Source organism: Phocoena phocoena, chromosome 7 (genome assembly GCF_963924675.1).
Source record: "Phocoena phocoena chromosome 7, mPhoPho1.1, whole genome shotgun sequence".
Taxonomy (NCBI): Eukaryota; Metazoa; Chordata; class Mammalia; order Artiodactyla; family Phocoenidae; genus Phocoena; species Phocoena phocoena.
In genome coordinates this window covers 53,249,695-53,273,906 of record NC_089225.1, presented here as the reverse complement: position 1 = coordinate 53,273,906, position 24,212 = coordinate 53,249,695, and the positions used below count along the sequence as shown (strand labels likewise).

The window sequence follows — 24,212 nt, the reverse complement described above, 5'->3', positions numbered from 1 at the left end:
GAAACAAAATCTTTATTTTGTAAGAACAGCCGGTTCTTGTTAGTTGCCCATTTTATACACATCAGTGTATACATGTCAATCCCAATCGCCCAATTCATCACACCACCACCCCACTCCCTGCCGCTTTCTCCCCTTGGTGTCCATACGTTTGTTCTGTACATCTGTGTCTCTATTTCTGCCTTGCAAACCGGTTCATCTGTACCATATTTCTAGGTTCCACATATATGTGTTAATATACGATATTTGAAACAAAATCTTTTAGTCTAAAAATGACAGGGGATGTGCTAGTGAGAGGTGAAACTCTGCACTGAAAAATGCCTGATGGTCTTTTAGACGGTCGTCCTATGGCAGGAGGACCATTGGGAAGGCCACCTCTACCTCCACTCCTCTACACTCAGGATCAGAGCCCTTCCCTCCATCCAAGAGTGGAACCAAGAGTGGAACCGGAAGGAGTGGAAAATGACTAACACTCCCACCAGATTCCAGATAAGTAAGTAAAATCTGCTGGGGGCGGAGAAAAAAGGAGTAAAGAAAAGGAGTAAGGGAGAGGGTCCAGGCTCAAAGGTGGTGGTCCTTACGAGTCTAAGACAAAGGCTTCTGAGGCCACGTACAAAGCTCAGGAACAAGTTGACAATTTGGATAGATTAGAGGAACCATTCCCTTATCACCACATTCAATGGATCTCATATAGTAAGGAAAATGTTACTCAAAATTGGGGATAGAGTACTATTACTCCAACAAAGGTAGTGATGTTGAATATTTCTTCCAAATCATTATTTCCATTTCAGTGTACCTCTTGATAACAGAGTGGATGAAAGGGAACTTTACTGTAATCACATAATCATGGACCTAGCATGAGGAAAATAACGGCAAACCATCTAGGTGTAACACCATCCTACTGAGATCCAAACATGAGTAAAGTTACCACCTGGATAACTTTAACTACATGAGCTCGATCTTGATCTGAAATTTAAGCTTATATTTATCAAACAAACATTATAACACATAGATTAAAAATACAAGAATTATTTGGGTGGAAATCTCTATAGTATCTCCCTGTTTTTTCATCCAAGCATTGTTTTTGACCAGAATTTCAATAGATCAGCATCTTATCAATTATATTAAGTGTATTTGATATAGCTATCTTCTCTAGGCAGCAAGAATCAGTGACACCAGCAGAAAATTAAATATTAATTCACTCATTCAGTTATAGATAGAGACAGATAGCAGATTACATCAGGGTATAGATTTATTTCTTGTCTGTTAGGAAAACAGGAAAATCCGTAACCTGCTATGTGGCAAGCGTCTTCAGCATTTGATGAAGTAATCATTCAAAAGTCATTCATTTGCACAGGATTCCAAGAACCCAGCAGTGTATGTAATGTGATGTATGTGTATATAGGTGTGTGTGGGGTGCATGTTTGCAGGTAAAAGAGGAAGCGAGAGCAAGACTTACTAGGGAAAGCTCAGCAGTGAAGCAGTGACAAACCTGTTTTAAGGGCCACTGCTGCTGGTTGAAAAGAAATCAGAAAAGCCGAGGTCATTGTTTTAATCAGCCTCAGGCAAATTGCAAGGGTAGAATCAAAATCCAATAAACAGGGCAGGAAACAACCAGCAACTTAATTGTTCTACCAAGTAATACTTGGTAGTAGACCCTTGGCATTTGAGGGTTTAACATTTGTGGTTTCAGCTAGTCCCAAACCACCCACAGGGGAACAAACAACGTGCTGGGTTTTGCAATTTTCCTGAGGCTAGAAGTTGAGTCCATGATGGGAGGCTGGAAGGTGGGAGTAGCACAGCCAACCGGCGCTTTCCCTGCCTCTACTCTAATTGCAGACAGAGGTTTTGCTCTTTACCCACTAACCCTTGTGAAGTGATTTTTTAAAAAGCATGTTTTCATGTCCACGTCTCTAACTTTGATAGTGACATGATATACCAGATAATACTGATGAATTCAGGGATTTGCAAAGGTAATTTGGGGAAAAATTCCTTTTGAAAGTCAAAGAAATGGGAGCAGATGTAAAGGAAATGAGCACATTGTTTAACAGCATCCCTGACAGGTTAAGTAAAAATGTAGCCCTAAACTATTGTTCACAGAATATTAGGGCTCTGTGACTTCCTTTGAGAGAGTCAGCCTTGGATGCACAACCTCTCTACTGTTTCTGAGTCAAACATATGCTATAGAAAAATTATAAATTACTGGAAAAACTTAAATTCCAATGGTTTCACTCATTCAATCAGCATCAGGAAATGGTATCAAATCTCAAATAGTACAATGTCACTTCTCCATAGGTGCCTCATATACATAATGTGCAATGGGAATGGATCACAGTCTGGCTGTCCCAAAAAACTGCACCATTCAGAAGAGCTAGAACACTTGTACCAGGAGAGGAGCCGTAGGGCCTCACCACTCAAGCTCTTCTTTATACTGTGAATGAAAAATATTGGCTGCCTTATCAGTGAACAGAGGATGTGCAGCCATCAAGCCATCACATTACAGCATCTCCAAAGATGAGTTCTGAGGGAACTGAGGATGGAAACAGGATGCCTGATGCCCACCATTTAGCAGTCAACTGCTGCAGCCATCCCCCAACGGTGCACCGTGAGGAGACTCAGGACGTGAAAGCACAGGATACTGGCCCCAGATAGCTGAGGTACATATCAAAGGAATGATTCCAGGGAGCCCAGACTCTTGCATCTTCCCATATACAGAAAAGTGCTAAATTCCTTAACTTGAGATATCTGGTTTTCTTTAAGTAACAATCAACCACCTGGTCTTTGCTGCAAAAAAACTCCTACATACCCTGGCTCCCCGCCTTGCATCTTCAGAGCAGTCTCCCAGAGTTATCTGAGATGCTGTGTCCCAGGCTTAAGTCCTCAGTTTTGTCCACCGAATAAAACGTAACTCTCAACTTTTAGGTTGTGCATTTTTTTTTCAGTCAACAATACACAGTACAGCTTCTGCTCTATTGTGAATGAGCTCCTAGCCTTATTCCTGAATACGTGTCTATTTCCTCATCATAACAGGAATGGACCATTTCCCCATAATGTTCCTGCCTCATCCTACCTTCCATCCACTCGTGGTGAGGGGTGGGGAAACGAGTATCCTCCTTGCTCGCCTCTGCCTTTTTCCATCCATTGTTCTCCCTAACCAATCTCTCTCTTTAAAAAGTTCATATCACCCTCTCGTACCATCCTCTCCAGTACTTGACCCCCACTTTCCTTTCTCTCTACTCCTTCCCCTAATTCCAGTCTGTGGTTTTCCCATACCCTACCAATCACTTTGTTAATTCTTCTCACGTTCTGATTTCAGGATTCCTCTTTGTCAATTCTTTAAAAACTTTTCTTTCTCCTCCACTGAAGTTGTTCACAAGTTCAGCTATGACTAGTTCCCGATAATCTCTCAAAAGTTCCCGAGGACTCAGTTCTACAATCTCTTTTCTCACCATCCTCTCACTGAATCTGCTTTTTGTCTTCATTGTAACTGCCAGTCCCCTGACCCAGACCCACATTCAAAGCCAATAAGCCACTCTGGCTTCACTTTCTTCCAAATCTCTGAAAAGACCTCAAGGATACTCTCCTACTCAGATTCTCTTGCCCCCCGTGTCCACCCATCAATGTCCATCCAAGCCAGTCTCCAGCCTGAAGAAGACCACAGTATCTGCTTTCTCTACTCCTACTCCTGTGGCTAAGAATTGGTAGAGATGATAGATGGAAAAGGTGATGGTGTTGATGGTACAATTTTTCAGAGGTTCTAATGCCAAATGCTCTCCTGCATGCTCTACATGCATTATCTTAAACACTGATTAACTTCACTACAATGTAATGCTATTCAGTTAAGTTCCACCTGGGCTTTCTGTGCTATTGAGCAATCGTTATGTCCACCTTTAATGAACCCTTTATCATATTCCTCATAGCGGCTATTTCAAAGATTTAACACTTCCCTGGAGTCCACAGCTCACTCCCAACTTTGAGACCATGTTGCTTACTTTTTTTTGGAAAGCTAAAGGCCATTTAACATGAGTTTCCTCATAGTATCTCCTCTGCCTCTTGCCCCCCACCCCTCAAATTTTCTGGATATCTTCATCTAACCTTTCTGTGTCTTTCCCAACCTAGAGGTTCTTTCTAAGTTCAATCTTCCTATTAGGTGCTTGATCTCCCTCCCTCTTGCTTCCTCTGTTACCTTCTCTCTATTTTCAATGTCTCCCTCTATATAAGATCCTCCCCTTCACCTATCCAAGTTCTTCCCCATCCTTTAAGAACCTGCATTCTTCTCTGCAACCCCCTGAAAATACCAACTTCTTTCGCCCCTGGAGAAAGTACTGAAGAGGACAGAACATTCCCTGCCTTTACAGGAACAGTAAAACAGTAAAAACACAGTAAAAAAAATCTCCCCCTGTAGGCTGTAGTTCTCATTTCTCTGCATTAGCTCTCAAAACTAAACAAGTCTCTGCAGCTGGGGGTCCCAGGACTGTTTGGATCACTGAAGAACACTTCTTTGGGCAGAAAGCTGGAAGCTTTGTGTAATACCTGGAAGTACATGGCATTGCATAGGCTATGCATGGCATTTGATAGGATATGAAGAGGAAGCAAAGTAAGTCTTTTTACTGGTCTCTGTCTCTGAGTGTCATGCAATTTGTTTGATTACAGTATGAACCAGGGTAGGGAGGCAGCCAATTCAGGTAGACCCTATGACGCTTCTCTCTTTCCCTAATCTCTCTCATCCAATTCACCACTAAGTCTTTGACAATACCATTACCTTAATACCTTCTGTTATTTACAATTGCCACAATCTACTCTCACTAGCCTCCCTAGCTCCAGCCTTGCCCAGCTCCATTTCATTCTCCACACTGCAATCAGAACAATCTTCCTAAAGCACATCTCTGCCTGAAATCCTTCTGTGGCTCCCAAGTGTCTAAGGAACAAATCCAAGCTCCTTAGCCCATCATGCCCTGGCCCCTTCCTGCCTTGTTTCTCCTTCCCCACATCCCATGCCAAGCTCCAGCAATGCCAACTAATTGTTCACCAAATCCCCTAAGCTGTCTCCAGCCTCTGTGCCTTTACCCTTTGCTCATTCTTTCCTCCACGTGGAATAACCCCCCCTTCCCCAACTATCTTCTATTCGTTCTTCAGGACAGTTCAAGGATCACCTTCCCACCAGTTTCCAGGGTCTGCCCTTCCCAGGTACTCTGGGAGGTACTCCGGGCAACCCTCTATCCAGGTACTTTTCATGCTGAGCTCTTCTCATCTGATTCTTATCTGTTTCACACACTGGACTATTAGCTCTTTATCAGGAACTGTATCTGATTTCCTCTGTTCGGCAGAGGGCTTGACACATACACATATATAAATATTTCTGGAATGAATAAATGAATAAATTAGATTTTAAATAAGAGACAGAAATTTATATTTTTAACATTTAGTATCTCAGTACTGTTTATTTTCATGATGTTGTTTGGTAATAGAGATAAATTTGCACAGATTAAGGCCGAAAGAAACGGAGGACTGAATTAAACAGACCACAACATATACACCTTCTACAACTACTGCTACCATTGACTGAGGTTTAACTCTGTTATCAACATTAAGTTTTTTTGTTTTTTGTCTTTGCGGTACGCGGGCCTCTCACTGTTGTGGCCTCTCCCGTTGCGGAGCACAGGCTCCAGATGCGCAGGCTCAGCGGCCATGGCTCACGGGCCCAGCCGCTCCGCGGCATGTGGGATCTTCCCGGACCGGGGCACAAACCCGTGTCCCCTGCATCGGCAGGCGGACTCTCAACCACTGCGCTACCAGGGAAGCCCAACATTAAGTATTTTTTAATGTATTGAGTCAACCCTCAAAATAATCTCCATCTTATAGATGAAGAAATTTTGGAACAGAGAAATTTAATAACTTGTCCATAAGTGGTTGAGCTGGGATTCAAACCTGGCAGAGTCAGGGTTTTTTTTTTTTTTTTTTTTTTTTTTTTTTTTTTTTTTATGCGTTATGCCGGCCTCTCACTGTTGTGGCCTCTCCCGTTGCGGAGGACAGGCTCCGGACGCGCAGGCTCAGCGGCCATGGCTCACGGGCCCAGCCGCTCCGCGGCATGTGGGATCTTCCCAGACCGGGGCACGAACCCGTGTCCCCTGCATCGGCAGGCGGACTCTCAACCACTGCGCCACCAGGGAAGCCCAAAGAGTCAGGGTTTTTTTAACCACTGCATTGTACCACTTGCTGTGTGACCATAACTATGCAGAAAAATGTAAATTGGGTACTCGTCTCACTCATCTATGCGCTCACTTCAATAATTCTTTGTTTTTTCCACCTTAACTTGGAAACTCACAACTTTATAAATATATTGAATTACCAGCATCAAATGATATTTGAGAATTTTTCCGGATGGGCTTAAAAAAAACACCCATGTAGCCAACTCCCTGCCACTTGCTAAGAGGAAGTAATAGTGTAGGACAGGTTGTAAGATGTGTTAATTTCATGCAGCGAGTTTCCTTTAGAATTTTCCTTTCTCCTAAAGAAGTGGCTGCTTAAAGTTTTGATACCTATTTGTGAGGTTGTATTTTTTAGTGACTTTTTCAAAGAAACACAAACTTCTGAGTGAAACTGAAGATTACAAAGACCCTGAGAGAAGGGTCTTTGACCCTATGAGGCCTTCGACATCAAAGGAGTTAACAAAGATAAAGAGAAATTAGAGAGAGGGGGTGAGAGAGCCTGGAGTCCTGGCTTTCTATGGCAAAGGGAGAAGTGTTTAAAAAGAGGACACACATCTGGACAGGCAAATTCAGGCAAAAGTGAAAATCTGAATAACTTTGTGACTAAGTTTCAGAAACTGTTCTGCAGCAAATCAGAAGAAACAAGAAGATACCTGATTCAACGGAGAGCATTTAAATTCTGAGCTTGTTTTATTTGCTTGGTTTGTATTATATTTCATCTTCATTTTTGGTGGCAGCGCTGTGTGTGTGTGTGTGTGTGTGTGTGTGTGTGTGTGTGTGGTAGAGGGGTGGTGGCTGGTGGATAGGAACAAAAGCAGAGGAAGAAAAGATTTCAGTTCCCTGGGGCTTAAACACAAATTCTACTGCTTCAAAAGGCACCAAGTTACAAGAATTTCCCTGCGTTTCTCTACCCCACGGGCAAGCCATAGAAAGAGAAATTGCAGTGGAAAAGGGAAAAGAGTAGGAAAAAATTTGTTTCGAGCTATCAAAAAGGGAACCTGGGTTGGGGGTGGGGGGATCGGCAAGATATAGTCACCTTGAAACTATGCCTCTAGCTCCTAGAGTTCTGCTGCTTTTTGATTTGTAAACAGTTTTCTGCAGAATACATGAATATTTCCAGAACTTGTGACTTGTGATATTTTAGCTTCTTCACCTCCAGTCCTTTGAATGTTCTTTTCGTAATAATGGATTAGAGCTTATCTGCCTCCTGGCCAGTTTTGTAAAACCAAATAATTGCTTAGCTGCGGAAGCAGCTTTATTTGCATGTAGTTTTTTTTTAAAGAGAAATTCTGCCACCCTCTGGACAGAAACCAAAGATCTATTTCTTAGAGACCACCACAGAATACTGTTTTAAGCAACTGCCCTTGAAAATAAACATTTATTTTTTTAATCTACCCTATAAAAATAGGAGAGGGGGGAAATCACAGTTGCTTTAGATAGCATAGATGATATCTGGGGGGAAAATCATTTAAAAATACTAAATTGCCTCTAAGGAATTTTTAACTAAAGAAAATGGGCTCAGAGCACTTTAGAGAAAAAGCCTCCAGTGTTTAACTTGTAATCTTTCCAAAACCACCTTATACTTATACTTATACTCTCTAGCCTGCAATAGCCAAGTAAAGATTTCTCACACGATCTCAGCCATGGCTGCTTTCATCCAGTTTTCTTTATTGGTGGAATTTTTAAAAATCTACATGTATATTAAATATAAATATATACGCATTGGTTTTTAACTAGAACATGAGGGTGGAGTGAGATTTCAGCCAGTTGAGAGAAATCAGCCATAACAGCACAAATGGGCAGCTTGTTTCTGAAGCTCTCCTGCTCTCGTCCACCGGGCATGGAGTACTTAATGTCATGTAAATGAAACTTAAAAATGCAGGGATGTGATTACCAGTAATAATGCTGGGCAAATCAAAACACATGACATGCCGTTTTCTTTCATAAATAATCAGAGAGAGGAAGCAGGAAGACGCCGAGGACCATACCTGGTTTTAACAACAGGATTTAGATGCTTCTGGTCTTGAAGGACCTTGGCCAGCTGTTTTTGCAGAAACAAAACCTTCCCGTGGACTCCCTTAATAAATGGGTGGTCGAGGAGATGTGTGACGGAAGGCCGCTTTTCAAAATCCTTAATAAGACACCTGTTCACAAAAATCAACAAACAACTGAAGTACAATCTTAGAAACCTGGCTCCCCTGTAAATATGGGAGAGAGGAGGAGAAAAAGCTCATTTATAAAACCTGATCACTAACCTTAACATAGCTCTTTCTTTATTCATAGTTATGAGAACAGAAAAAAACATTCTCTACTAGTTGAATTGATCAAAACATCAGAAATCTATTAGTTTGCTTTAAATATATATTGAAAACACAATCAATTTAATTTGAAATATTCAAAACACTGAAAAATAGACTGGCCAGACTGAATTTTCAGTCTGAATTTTCATTACAGAAAAATGTTTACAATGGAGCCAAGTTGATTAGTCTATATACTTTATTTTAGAAGTATATGAAATGTCCACTATTTGGTGGTGGGGGAAATGCATTTAGGAGTTTGCAAGGACAGAAACGAATCATAAAGAAACTTTCACAGAGAAAATTCAACCCCTTGATTTCTAATATCTTCTGAAGAAGCAGAAAAACCTCAGAACAGGAAGTGACTAGAATATAGTTCAGATGAATTGGAATGGAATTATTCAAACAGGGAACAAAAAGTCTATACAAAATGGTAAAAATTGGGTTGCATTTAAACTGCTCTGTGGTTAATGGGTTAAAACCGCACCGGTATAACCACTTTCTGTTTCAGGTTCAATGCCCTTTTCAAAGAAAACAATGATTCAGGACATTTTGCTGTGTGATGTATATTATTAAAGATGATTTTGACACAGGAAATCTCTAGTGAAATTGAATCTGATGAATACCCCTCCAATTACCATTGCATTTCCATTCTGAGTAGCTGCCCTTGACGGGAGGAAGAAATTTCAACATCTGCTCTTTTAAGTTATCAGCTTTTATTTAGCTCATGTTGGAAGGCTTAGGATAAATACTAGATGCCATTCTGCCCACTCCATGAAATAAATGTTTCCAGTTTTCCCAATAGTGACATGCCAGCAACATGTAAAACACAACATATTTAAAATGATGAAATGCACTGACAAATGGTAAAATGTTCAGCCTCACCCTGAGCATCCTTTCAAAACATGTAAGCAGAGTTCCTAGAACAATCCTCAACTGTTGGTTTTACAAAAAGGCCTTAATCTTTGCATTTCAAACCACTTTCGCATCCCTCGACTTCTAGCCCTGAAAGATATTCAGTAAATTTCCCAATCATCCCATTTTAGAATTGATTCAGGGATTTCCTATCTATTGGAACTGGAGCTTTCAGCTAGAAAAGCCAAAAGAACCTAGATTATCTCCATTCTGCTGCCTGCACGACTATAAATACCACCTCTGTCTCGCTATGGGGAGAAATCAATCATTCAACTTTTATGGGTCCAGGGGCCTTTTGTATAATCTATTATATTAAAAAATTAAAAAATCAGTGCACATCCTTTAAAAAAATACTCCGTTCATGTTTTTACATCAGCAATGTTCCCTAGATTCCATGTATATTAATCCGTATATAATTATGTGACTACCAAAGGAAAATAAATGCTAACGTTTCCCTAAGCACCTGGAAAAAAGGAACCTCTTGATAGTTTATATGGTCAGTAATACAGGTATATGCCTCATCCTCCTAGCTTGAGAGATGGTATATAAAAACTCCCCAAATAAAGTCTGTGTCCTCTGAGAATTCCTACTGAAGATGCACATGGTGGCTTTGCACATACCCCCAGCCCCCCAGAGGGCATGGGTAGGACAGGAGACCAGAAACTGCTGGGACCCCCAGCTAAGCCTGTCCAGGGATCTGGTGCAGGTCACATTACATCTGTCTCTCATCACCAAACAGACATACTTCCTGTACCCAAGTATATCCCCAAACACAGGGAGACCGATTTCTTAATTGGTTTCCCCACCTTTTTTTTTTTTTTTTTGCTTTCTGGGCAAGTCTCAACTGCTTGTTGACTAGTGCCAAAACTTCAGATGAGTAAACTCAAGAGGGCTGAAAGTGGGAGGTGTAACAATTAATAGGAAATTCAAAGCAGGTGAATGGGAAAGTGAGCAGGCGCTGCCTCTACCTTCTCCCTCAGGATAGGTGCCTTGGAACAGTACTTCCGGTAATTAAAGCCAGGAAACCCATACTCCAGTCTTATGAAAACAGGTGTTTGCTAGATTCTGGGGGTGCAAGTCAAGGTGCTATATGTTGTTTCATAATTTTAGCATCCAGTGGGAGAGCAAGGTTGCAAACAAGGTTGCAAGATCATTTGGTATTTTGGAAGGGATCTCTCTCTAGAAGGAGAGAGTAAGGAGTAAGAGAAATGAGGACTAAATAATGAAGTGAGATAATCAGACAAGGGAGAAACAACAATGAATCTGTTGTCTCCTGGAGATCCAAAAAATAAAGATGGTAGGTGTTCTACTCTCTGAAGGAATGATCAAGAGGATTTATTTGTTAGTTCTCTCAGGAAGGCCCAAGTGGGCTGGATGTCATACCAGCGGATCAGCAAAACTGAAACCGAGTGTATATGGGAAGAATGCTAAGCAGAGCTGTGACATATCCAACTGCATTGGCGGATTTTTAGGAGAAGGGCAGGAAGACCTTGAGGGTAGAGCCTTATTCTAAAACACTCTTGCATACTTTTTTTTCTCATGGGGAGCAAAGAGCCAGAATGAAATGGACTTATTATTTTACTAAGAAATAGAGGAAAGTTCTATGTTAGGAGCAGATATGGTGAAAGTCAAGCATTACTAGATACCAGGTCATTTCATTTCATTTGTTCAGCAAACATTTATTGCACAGCTGGAATTAGTCAAAATAGATGAATTCATAAAAAATTATAACCATTTTCCTCAAAGATCGACAATCTTATTATAAAGATGGAAGGACAAGAGAAACACAGGAAACAGCAGAAGCCAGTGTTTGCTTTTATATTTAGAATAAGAAATAGTCACACGAAAGCATAAGGTTTTGGAGCTAGGGGACCAAGATTTTCTATTCTAACCCTTCTTTTACGAGGTGAGGAAGTTGAGGTCAAGTCCTGATAGTGATGAGGTCAATTCCCTGGCTCCCATGAGAGAACCCTCCTACTCTACAATGTGTTGTTAAAATGGCACAGGTACAACGTGCAAAACAATACTAGGCAGCAGTGGGTGAGGGGCAGCCAGAGACGGCTTAATTGAGCTGAGTTTGGAGGGAATTTTTGGAACTAAATTGAACTCAATATGTGGAGAAGATGTAGAAGGCATTTCAAGGTTGGGAAACTGGATCAGCAATGAAAGAAACCAGCCTAGGCAAGCTGTGTAGCCGGGCACTCAGGAGGTCACCAGAACGTTGGCCTTCACCTCCTAAGCTGCCTCCTTTGAACATCTAAGAACGACCCTTTGCTTTAGTCCTTTTACCAACTTTAACTAGGGCATATTCTTTATTGCTTAAGATGTTGCAGTTTTGTGCCCCAAACTCATACTGTTATGTTTTCAGCTTGCCATTTCTGTCTTATTCTCCTTTCAGGCAGGGATTTAGCGGATTAAGATAGAATTGACAGCCGGGATCGGTAAGAACTCCTGACAGCCTCCATGTCCTTTTATAAGCATGATTAAATCCTCTAACTTGATTTGGAGAACAAACATGGAAAATTAAGGAAGTTATAATATACTTCTTCATTTTCAGATTGCTTATTAAACCAGGAATTGCAAATTCCAGATGCAGAATATTTTCCCCCAGCAGGGGATTGAGCCGTTTTTACAAGAAAATGCATAAAACGTTGACCTCTGTATGGGAAAATGGGGGCCAGCCAGTGTGAGGTAAGTTGGGTGAAACACTAGACACATGAGACATTCCACTGAAAAATGAAACTAGTCTTCTGGTCAAAAAGGTTTGGGAAACATTGGTGATTCTCTAAACCAAGTAAATCTGGAGTTTCATAGTGCGTGTGAGCATATTAAATGTTCTTAGAAGTATGGAGGTAAAGAAAACAGCTTAATTTTGTTTAAATCCATGTTTCCAAACTTACTCGGCCACAGGTCCTTTTTTGTATCACCAGAACCAGGGCCCTGCAAATGACATCCTTGGAAGCTCTGTGGTGAGAAATCAGTACTAGGCTCTTGAAATTGGCGGCTGAGTCTTTATCTCAGCTGATTGAGGGGAGACACTCAGAGCCCCTAATTGTCACCAGCATGTTTGAGACACCTGTAGGCTGCAGTTTCTGCAGAAGACTGTCTTGAATTGGGGAAATACATTCACCAAGCTCAGTTCTTCCCAGAATCTTTTACTCTGGAAAAAAGAAACTGAACAAGGACTAAATTTAGGGAATGTTGCTTTTTTCCCAAAATCATAAGTAATTCTTTCAGTCCCAGACTTTTTAAAAGTCATTTTTTAAAATGTGGATTTAGGTGTGGTTATCTCTGTGCTAAGATACAGAACAAAAGAATAAAAAAATTAAAACTACCATGAGATGTATTACCTGGATTTACAAGGCCATGGAAGGTGGTTTGAATATGACAGAAAAGTCCACGAGAAGAAAAAGGAAGCAAATTTCAGCCCTGAAGGAAATTTAATCCATTACCTAATTTGAAATTCTAGTACCTTCCATCATGCATTCTTGGCTGAAGATTAATTCTCAGAATTCATTAGTGCCACCACATTAAACACAGGTTGTTGCAGCCATTTGCTGGGATCTCCCAGCCTGGCCTCTGCCAGAAGCAGGCAGAAAGGAGGCATTTCTATTTTTTTAATTAATTAATTAATTTATTTATTTTTGGCTGCGTTGGGTCTTCATTGCTGCGCGTGGGCTTTCTCTATGTGCGGCAAGCGGGGGCTAATCTGTTGCGGTGCGTGGGCTTTTCACTGCAGTGGCTTCTCTTGTTGCGAAGCATGGGCTCTGGGCGCATGGGCTCAGTAGTTGTGGCTCGCGGTCTCAGTAGTTGTGGCTTGCGGGCTCTAGAGCACAGGCTCAGTAGTTGTGGCTCACGGGCTTAGCTGCTCTGTGGCATGCGGGATCTTCCCGGACCAGGGCTCGAACCCGTGTCCCCTGCATTGGCAGGCGGATTCTTAACCACTGCGCCACCAGGGAAGTCTAGGAGGCATTTCTTAACAAGAAACAAGGTCGGGCTCCTGCGTTGGGCTCTGGAGCTGGCAGTGCTTGTGCTCCTTCCGTTTGCTCCCAAAGGATCATGCTGTCGAGACACGGCTACCTTGCCACTGTAAACTGGCATTTCATAACCAAAGAATCAGACGCCTGCAAGGGGGAGCTGTTTATCAAGAGTCACGAACGGATGCTTACTGATGACTAAACTACACATGATAAAGAGAAGCTGATCAAGTCAAAGACTAAAAATACTGGTGAACTTGGTGAGAAAAACAGGAGGGTGAGCAATCTTATTCCACACACTGGGGCAAAACCAGATGAAAACTTGAAACTTATGTCTCTTCTCATTCCTTTTTAAATATTCTGTCTTTTATACTTACTGCTGTTTTCTTTGGGTTTGCTGCTTAGATTGTTAAGTGTTTCCATTGGCACCAAATATCTAAACATTTCTGATTTGAGCAAGCATTTCCCTGCCCTGTGATGCACTGCATCTGCAGTTCCTATCATCAGCAGACAGAAGCCTGAGTGACAAAGAGGCCTCTTCATCAAGAGGAGAGATCCTGCAGAGGGTACACTAATTACAGGTTAACTATCAGAGCCCATGGTGCTCTGTCTTGGAAGGAAATTTCCATTTTGGAAGACAGGACTATGACAAAAGCAGGCATTTTCTCAAGATGACTAATGCCTCAAAAGAAGGCAGGCTGAGATACTTGACATTGCATACGTTATTTCGGCAAAACCAAACCTTCCCGTTTGGTGGAATACTTAACTCCATTTCAGTTTTCATGAAGTTTGCAAATATTGCACATGGTGGCGTTTTAAAGTCTCACTGGTGAGAACTGAAACTGTACACTAACTTCACACGTAGTGTGGGGAAGTGGGGTCCTAATCTGAAACAGAGAAGTGAGGTCCAGAAGCATATCAATCAGAGAAAAAGTCAGGATTCACTGAAAGAAAAAAGTCCTCAGAGGGTAGGATGGAGGGTTTTAGAACAGGAAGCTCAGTTCTTTTTATGAGGTGGGTAATGGGAGCAGATCCTGTGTGGCAAAGTGGGAGGGAGGCTACAGGGCAGCAGGACCACAGGGCAGCTGCCATCTTGCCTGAGGTCACTAGGGTGAGGAGAAGGCAGGTGCAGGGTTAGAAAGATTAGCTAGTCAGCCCTACCTTTAGACAAAGCCATCAGCACTGAAGGTCCAGAGTGAGCTCAAGGGAACACAGGAAGGAAACCGAAGTGGAAGAACATGGCATTTCCAGAAGCATGAGGCTGGGGAGAGAGAAGAGCCAACTTCTGTCACCCAGAGAAGACTCTCAGAAGGTGAAGAAGACAACTGGAGGAAAAGTGTAGGGTGGTCTCAAGCCGAAAGATAAACTCTAAGAACAGGTAGGACAGACTCTCCCTCCAGAGTTAAGGAATGTGCCCCATGGTAGCTGGAGAGAGTCTCAGTGCAAAAAGAGGGTCCAGGACTGGAGGGCAGTCCTAGGGCAGAGAGCCACCACACGTAACCCAGAATGACCCAGGGTCGTGGCCTGCATGACACCTGCGAACACAACTACCTCTTCATGTTACCTTTATGTCTTTGATCCCGTGACCAATAGTAAATAATTAGAAAAGTCCAGACTAACTCATTGTATTCTTAGGGAAGGAGATATGGTAACAGAAATTCTAGATCCTCAAGCGTGGCTTGTCTGGCGGACAACCTCTGGGCCACGGCCAGGAGGGGCCGAGGGAAGAAGAGTTTACTATACCAAGGAAAGAGGAGTAAAAATGCCAAGCAAGGAGGCAAAGTGAGGAGAAGGGTCAAGAGGAACCAGGCCAGAACTTAGGAACAAGACAAGATGGGGCTCAGGGGACACAGAAGCTGTTCAAGGAGAAGCCAGTGGAGGGCATGGTGGCAGAGGTGCAGTCTTATCATTGTTGTACTGCCACTTCCCTCTTCGGTTTCAGCTGTGCTTTCCAAGTTGCAAAGACTGGGGATGAGCACACCCTCCACTGGACATGCTGTAGCCAAGAAAGATCCTGCTGTCCATGTCTTAGGACTAAGGCTGTCTTAAGGGCTGTAACCAGTGGCCCCAAGTCACCACCTTCTCACTCCTGTTTTCGTTGTTTCTTTCTTCTTTATTTGGGAAAAGTATCAATACTTTGCAATTAAACATGTTTCTCCAGGCCACTCTAGCCATGCAGTTCAGTCAGGGTGCTGAAAAAAAATGAGCCATCACTTCATTGCACAGCCCCAGCAACTAGTTTACTGGACAATTAAATCTGCGTTCAAATCCCACCCTCTGGTTCAAAGAGCGGGGAAGGCATGGCCCCTGGGAGATGGGAATACTGTGATGGCTCCATCTCTCAGGCTGCAGTGCTATCGCTTCCCAAGGATCTGGGTATTGGCTGTTGCTGTCTTTTGGGGCTTCTGCACAGGGCTGAGGTTGGCCACAGGTCAGCCCTAGACTCGGCCAGGAAACCAGAGATGGGCCCTGTCTTCTGTTAGAGGTCTTGGCTTCAGGTGGAAATTAAGGAAATATTTGCTTGAAGCAGCCCAGGTAAGAGGAGGAGCAGAGGGAAGTGATGGCTGAACTCAGAAGGAAATGGGTATATAAAATGTGGGTGAGTCAGGGCAAAATAACCTAAATGTTGGCAAGTCCAGGTTTTTTTGTTGTTGTTTTTTTTTGCGGTACGCAGGCCTCTCACTGCCGCTGCCTCTCCCATTGCGGAGCACAGCCTCCGGACATGCAGGCCCAGCGGCCATGGCTCACGGGCGCAGCTGCTCTGCGGCATGTGGGATCTTCCCAGACAGGGGCACGAACCCGTGTCCCCTGCATCGGCAGGCGGACTCTCAACCACTGCGCCACCAGGGAAGCCCCAGTTTTTAAAGATATTAATCTTTATGTTAATTATTAATTGATACAATATAGATTAATGTAACATATATAATGTATATTATATTTAAATTATTATTAATCTCAAATATTTAAAACAGTCTGACTTATTTAAAAACAGTATACTCAATCACTATTATTCACCCAAGCATGACACACGTACTCACTCATTTTAAAAAATGTTTGGTGCCTATCATTGGGGTAGTAATATATAAAGGTTAAAACTCAGGGGTTAGGGTCAAACCTAACTCTACTTCTTATAGGTATGTGATGATATGCAAGTTAATTTAATTCTCTGGGCCACAGTTTCTTCTTCTATAAAATGGTAATAATGTCACTGTCTGCAGTAAATGAGATAATCCATGTACAGTATCTGGTACACAGTAAGCACTCAATAAATGACAGCTATATGGGCCAACCACTGTACTAGATGGTGGGGTTACGGTCAGCGCATTGGAGGAAGACAGCCATAGCATACCCAATTCCAAGCAGGATGAGTGCTATAAAAAGAAATATTAATGTGCAAAGGGTCCTTGACCCAGACTTGAATAACACTGTGCCCACTAATTAGATACTTTTTCTCAATGTGATTCCCACGACTCAGTATAAAATTACTATTCGATAGATGTCCTGATCAGAAGTTTCAAAGTTCAGGGAGAATGGGGACTTCTAGGGTCTGACAACTTAGCAAAAGCAAAGAACTTTGGCATTTTCAAGTTCAGGCCTCTGGGCACTCCTGTTTTTGAATGTCTGGCTAATTTCTTTGATTCAAAAATCAGTTTCCATTTTCACAGACAGTTATGGTCTGCTTCTTAGTCCAGGCTTAAGTGCCAGGGAATATATGAATTCTAATCTTTCCCTTAATCCTACTTGCCATGCTGTCCAGAATTAAATCCATAATTCTCATTTGTATGCATTTTTTTCCCTACAAGGAGAAGCAATGGACAGTACCCAGCTAGTACCCAGTACCCTATGAGAAATGAACAACCAGTTCCATAGTGCATGACCATTACATGCTCAGGACTACTCCAGGACTGAGGTAGGGGATAGGAGAGTACAAAACAAACAAAAGATATATGCCTCCATAAAAAATTTATCTTCTGGGATAATACCAAACTTACACAAATAAAATATTTATAGACCCAGCTGGGATTCAATGCACTGGTTCATTCAAACACTTACTAGGTATTTACTGTGAATGGCACTGCATTAAGTGCTTGGAAGAAAAGATGCCTGGAGTGAGATGCTGGCTTTCATGGAATTTAGAAACAAGTAGTAGAATAGATATAAATAAAAATAATTCAAGGTTAAAAAGTGTAAGCACTAGAGTGGCTCAGATGAAGTAAACAATCCTAGTTAGGAGAACAAGTGTTTCACATGAGAGATGACACTTGGGTCTTAGAAGATGAAAGGGATATTGACAGAAGTACAGGGGAGGAGCATTCTAAGCAGAGAGTACAGTAGGAATGGAAGCCCATTGGTAAAATGCATAGCTCATATGGGGAACACAGTGGAAGAGAATAATACAATTGTAATAGATGGGGTGAAAATGTGACCACAAACATCTTACTCAGAACCTAGAAGACATGCCAGTGAATTTGGGTTTTCCTTCTTAGTCACAGTGAAGTGGCATTTTTGAGCAGGGAGATAACACAATTAGATCGTTACTCTAAAAAATGAACTGGGATCAGTCAGTCTCCTGGATCTCTGCCTGCAGGGTCTCTTGGAAACAAGAGTAAGCTGTGTGGCTGACAGGGTCTTGGTGCTCCGGCCAGGTATCAGGCCTGAGCCTTTGGGGTGGGAGAGCCAAGTCCAGAACATTTGACCACCAGAGACCTCCCGGCCAAGCAATATCAATAGGTGAGAGCTCTCCTAGAGATCTCTGTCTCTGCTGGGTGGACCCAGCTCCACCCAATGTCCAGCAAGCCCCAGGGCTAGATGTTCCATGCCAAACAACTAGCAAAACAGGAACACAACCCCATCCACTAGCAGAGAGGCTGCCTAAAATCATACTAAGTTCACAGACACCCCAAAACACACCACTGGACATGGCCCTGCCCACCAGAAAGACAAGATCCACCCACCCACCAGAACACAGGCACCAGTCCCCTCCACCAGGAAGCCTACACAAGCCACTGAACTAACCTCACCCACTAGGGACAGATACCAAAAACAACAGGAACTATGAACCTGCAGCCTTAAAAAAGGAGATCCCAAACACAGTAAGTTAAACAAAATGAGAAGACAGAGAAATATGCAGCAGATGAAGAAGCAAGGTAAAAACCCACCAGACCAAGCAAATGAAGAGGAAATAGGCAGTCTACCTGAAAAAGAATTCAGAATAACGATAGTAAACATGATCCAAAATCTTGGAAATAGAATGGAGAAAATACAAGAAACGTTTAACAAGGACCTAGAAGAACTACAGAGCAAACAAACAATGATGAACAACACAATAAATGAAATTAAAAATTCTCTAGAAGGAATCAATAGCAGAATAACTGTGGCAAAAGAACAGACAAGTGACCTGGAAGATAAAATAATGGAAATGACTACTGCAGAGCAGAATAAAGAAAAAAGAATGAAAAGAATTGAGGACAGTCTCAGAGACCTCTGGGACAACATTAAAAACACAAACATTCGAATTATAGGGGTCCCAGAAGAAGAAGAGAAAAAGAAAGGGTCTGAGAAAATATATGAAGAGATCAGAGTTGAAAACTTCCCTAACATGGGAAAGGAAATAGTCAATCAAGTCCAGGAAGCACAGAGAGTCCCATAAAGGATAAATCCAAGGAGAAACACGCCAAGACACATACTAATCAGACTATCAAAGATTAAAAACAAAGAAAAAATATTAAAAGCAGCAAGGGAAAGCCAACAAATAACATACAGGGGAATCCCTATAAGATTAACAGCTGATCTTTCAGCAGAAACTCTGCAAGCCAGAAGGCAGCGGCAGGACATATTTAAAGTGAAGAAAGGGAAAAACCTGCAAACAAGATTACTCTACCCAGCATGGATCTCATTCAGATTTGATGGAGAAATCAAAATCTTTACAGACAAACAAAAGCTAAGAGAATTCAGCACCACCAAACCAGCTTTAAAACAAATGCTAAAGGAACTTCTCTAGGCAGGAAACACAAGAGAAGGAAAAGACCTAAAATAACCAACCCAAAACAACTAAGAAAATGGTAATAGGCACATACATAACGATAACTACCTTAAATGTAAATGGATTAAATGCTCCAACAAAAAGACACAGACTGGCTGAATGGATACAAAAACAACACCCATATATATGCTGTCTACAAGAGACTGACTTCAGACCTAGGGACACATACAGAAAGTGAAAGTGAGTGGAGGGAAAAAGATATTCCATGCAAATGGAAATCAAAAGAAAGCTGGAGGAGTAATTTCATATCAGACAAAATAGACTTTAAAATAAAGACTATTAGAAGAAACAAAGAAGGACACTACATAAGGATCAAGGGACCAATCCAACAAGAAGATATAACAATTGTAAATATTTATGCACCCAACATAGGAGCACCTCAATACATAAGGCAAATGCTAACAGCCATAAATGGGGAAATTGACAGTAACAAAATCATAGTAGGGGACTTTAACACCCCACTGTCACCAATGGACAGATCATCCAAAATGAAAATAAATAAGGAAACACAACCTTTAAATGACACATCAGACAAGATGGACTTAATTAATATTTATAGGACATTCCATCCAAAAACAACAGAAAACACTTTCTTCTCAAGTGCTCATGGAACATTTTCCAGGATAGATTATATCTTGGGTCACAACTCAAGCCTTGGTAAATTTAAGAAAATTGAAATCGTATCAAGTATCTTTTCCAACAACGTTATGAGACTAGATATTAATTACAGGAAAAAAACTGTAAAAAATACAAACACCTGAAGGCTAAACAATACACTACTAAATAACCAAGAGATCACTGAAGAAATCAAAGAGTAAATCAAAAAATACCTAGAAACAAATGACAATGAAAGCACAATGACCAAAAACCTAAGGGATGCAGCAAAAGCAGTTCTAAGTGGGAAGTTTACAGCAATACAATCCTACCTCAAGAAACAAGAAAAATCTCAAATAAACAATCTAACCTTAAACCTAAAGAAACTAAAGAAAGAAGAACAAACAAAGCCCAAAGTTAGTAGAAGTAAAGAAATCATAAAGATCAGAGCAAAAACAAATGAAAAAGAAACAAAGGAAACAACAGCAAAGATCAATAAAACTAAAAGCTGGTTCTTTGAGAAGATAAACAAAATTGATAAGCCATTAGCCAGACTCATCAAGAAAAAAAGGGAGAAGACACAAATCAACAGAATTAGAAATGAAAAAGGAAAAGTAATAACTGACACTGCAAAAATACAAAAGATCATGAGAGATTACTACAAGCAACTCTATGCCAATAAAATGGACAACCTGGAACAAATGGACAAATTCGTAGAAAGGTATAATCTTCCAAGACTGAACCAGGAAGAAACAGAAAATATGAACAGACCAACAACAAGTAATGAAATTGAAACTGTGATTAAAAATCTTCCAACAAACAAAAGCCCAGGACCAGATGGCTTCACAGGCGAATTCCAGCACACATTTAGAGAAGAACTAACACCTATCCTTCTCAAACTCTTCCAAAATATAGCAGAGGGAGGAACACTCCTAAACTCATTCTACAAGGCCAACAGTGCCCTGATACCAAAACCAGACAAAGATGTCACAAAAAAAGTAAACTACAGGCCAATATCACTGATGAACATAGGTGCAAAAATTCTCAACAAAATACTAGCAAACAGAATCCAACAGCACATTAAAAGGATCATACACCATGATCAAGTGGTGTTTATCCCAGGAATACAAGGATTCTTCAATATATACAAATCAATCAATGTGATACACCATATTAACAAACTGAAGGAGAAAAATCATATGATCATCTCAATAGATGCAGAAAAAGTTTTTGACAAAATTCAACACCCATTTATGATAAAATCTCTCCAGAAAGTGGGCATAGAGGGAACCTACCTCAACATAATATATGACAAACCCACAGCCAACATCCTTCTCAATGGTGAAAAACTGAAACCATTTCCTCTAAGATCAGAAACAAGACAAGGTTGCCACTCTCACCAATATTATTCAACATAGTTTTGGAAGTTTTAGCCACAGCAATCAGAGAAGAAAAAGAAATAAAAGGAATCCCAACTGGAAAAGAAGAAGTAAAGCTGTCACTGTTTGCAGATGACATGATGTTTTACATAGAGAATCCTAAAGATGCTACCAGAAAACTACTAGAGCTAATCAATGAATTTGGTAAAGTATCAGGATACAGAATTAATGCACAGAAATCTCTGGCATTCCTAGAAACTATCAAACTCTTAGAGGAAAACATAGGAAGAACACTCTATGATATAAATCACAGCAAGATCCTTTCTGACCCACCTCCTAGAGTAATGGAAATAAAAACAAAAATAAACAAATGGGACCTAATGAAACTTCAAAGCTTTTGCACAGCAAAGGAAACCATAATCAAGACCAAAAGACAACCCTCAGAATGGGAGAAAACATTTGCAAATGAAGCAACTGACAAAGGATTAATCTCCAAAATTTACAAGCAGCTCATGCAACTCAATAACAAAAAAACAAACAACCCCATCCAAAAATGGGCAGAAGACCTAAACAGACATTTCTCCAAAGAAGATATAAAGAATGCCAACAAACACATGAAAGGATGCTCAACATCATTAATCATTAGAGAAATGCAAATCAAAACTACAATGAGATATCATCTCACACCAGTCAGAATGGCCATCATCAAAAAATCTAGAAACAATAAATGCTGGAGAGGGTGTGGAGAAAAGGGGACACTCATGCACTGCTGGTGGGAATGTGAATTGGTTCAGCCACTATGGAGAACAGTATGGAGGTTCCTTAAAAAACTACGAATAGAATTACCATATGACCCAGCAATCCCACTACTGGGCATATACCCTGAGAAAACCAAAATTCAAAAAGAATCATGTACCAAAATGTTCATTGCAGCTCTATTTACAATAGCCCGGAGATGGAAAGAACCTAAGCGCCCATCATCGGACGAATGGATAAAGAAAATGTGGCACATGTATACAATGGAATACTAGCCATAAAAAGAAACAAAATTGAGTTATTTGTAGTGAGGTGGATGGACCTAGAGTCTGTCATACAGAGTGAAGTAAGTCAGAAAGAGAAAAACACCATGGGCTTCCCTGGTGGCGCAGTGGTTGAGAGTCCGCCTGCCGATGCAGGGGACACAGGTTCGTGCCCCGGTCCAGGAAGATCCCACATGCTGTGGAGCAGCTAGGCCCATGAGCCATGGCCACTGAGCCTGAGCGTCCAGAGCCTGTGCTCCACAACGGGAGAGGCCACAACAGTGAGAGGCCTGTGTACCGCAAAAAAACAAAAAAGCAAAACAAAAAAAACCAAATACCGTATGCTAACACAGTATCTAAAAAAAAATGGTTCTGAAGAACCTAGGGACAGGACAGGAATAAAGATGCAGACGTAGAGAGTGGACTTGAGGACACAGGGAGGGGGAAGGGTAAGCTGGGATGAAGGGAGAGAGTAGCACTGACATATATACACTACCAAATGTAAAACAGATAGCTAGTGGGAAGCAGCTGCATAGCACAGGGAGACCAACCCGGTGCTTTGTGCCACCTAGAGGGGTGGGATAGGGAGGGTGGGAGGGAGGGCAAGAGGGAGGGGATATGGGAACATATGTATACATGTAGCTGATTCACTTTGTTACACAGCAGAAACTAACACACCATTGTAAAGCAATTATACTCCAATAAAGATGTTAAAAAAAATCAACTGGCACCATATTAGACAGTAAGTTGGAGGGAAGTAGGCACGGAGAGGATCCATTTTGGAAGCATACAGTCTGAATTAAGAAAATGGCAAGGGGAAAATGATGGCTGTAGCTGTGGAACTTGAAGACAAATCAAGAATATATAAAGAAAAAAGAAGGGACCACTAGTGGACTCTTGGGCCAACTTAAACTTAAGGATGTACCTGTAGCTAAATCTTTGTGACCTATCTACTTTTTTACCTTCAGTATCCAACTACAATCTCTCTGATGGAAACCAAAGGCCTTTGAGTTACCAATTCAATGGTCTCTTCTCATTCTACTCAACCTCTCTGTTCACTGATGGTCATTGTTGACCTGCCCCAGAAATATTCTCTTTCCTTGTCTGTAGTGATGCTGTATCTTTTAGTTATTCTATTACTTCTCTGACCACTCTTACTCATTTATTTTCACTACCAGCTAGAGTAAGATGACAAGATAGAGGAGACTGGGTCTGCAAAAAACAAGGAAGAGTGGAAGTAGAACAACCGCCTTTAATGCCCACAGGCTTGGAACTTGCCACTGAACAACCACAAGCTTTGCCTGATGGATCAAATGACCCAAACTAAATAATACAGAGAGAATTTGCATTCTATAGAGACGTCTATCCCTACTCTTGGAGACTCACAATCCCAAACAAGTCTGCAGATCCTGCAGAAAATAAGTGGATTTAACTAGAGTGTGCATGTCTAGCACAAAGTGAAAATTAAAAGTGTAAGAAAAGCAGCAAAAACTACTTCAGAAAATTTACAGTTGATTGCTGCAAATGACTTTTTTTTTTTTTTTTTTTTGCAGTACGCAGGCCTCTCACTGTTGTGGCCTTTCCCATTGCGGAGCACAGGCTCCGGACACACAGGCTCAGTGGCCATGGCTCACGGGCCTAGCCGCTCCATGGCATGTGGGATCTTCCCGGACCGGGGCACGAACCTGTGTCCCCTGCATCGGCAGGCAGACTCTCAACCACTGTGCCACCAGGGAAGTCCGCAAACGACTTTTATAACAGCTTTAATGAGATATAATTAAC

The 24,212-nt window shown here is 41.5% G+C and overlaps 1 protein-coding gene across 1 annotated transcript in view; it reads right to left on the bottom strand.

Annotated features, from left to right (window-relative positions):
• MYO3B (myosin IIIB) overlaps positions 1-24,212 on the bottom strand; it is a 408,816-nt gene that overhangs the window by 219,762 nt on the left and 164,842 nt on the right. The window contains exon 11 of the mRNA XM_065880146.1: positions 8,195-8,350. Within this exon, the coding sequence (XP_065736218.1) occupies positions 8,195-8,350 (156 nt within the window). The remainder of the gene's footprint in view (positions 1-8,194; positions 8,351-24,212) is intronic.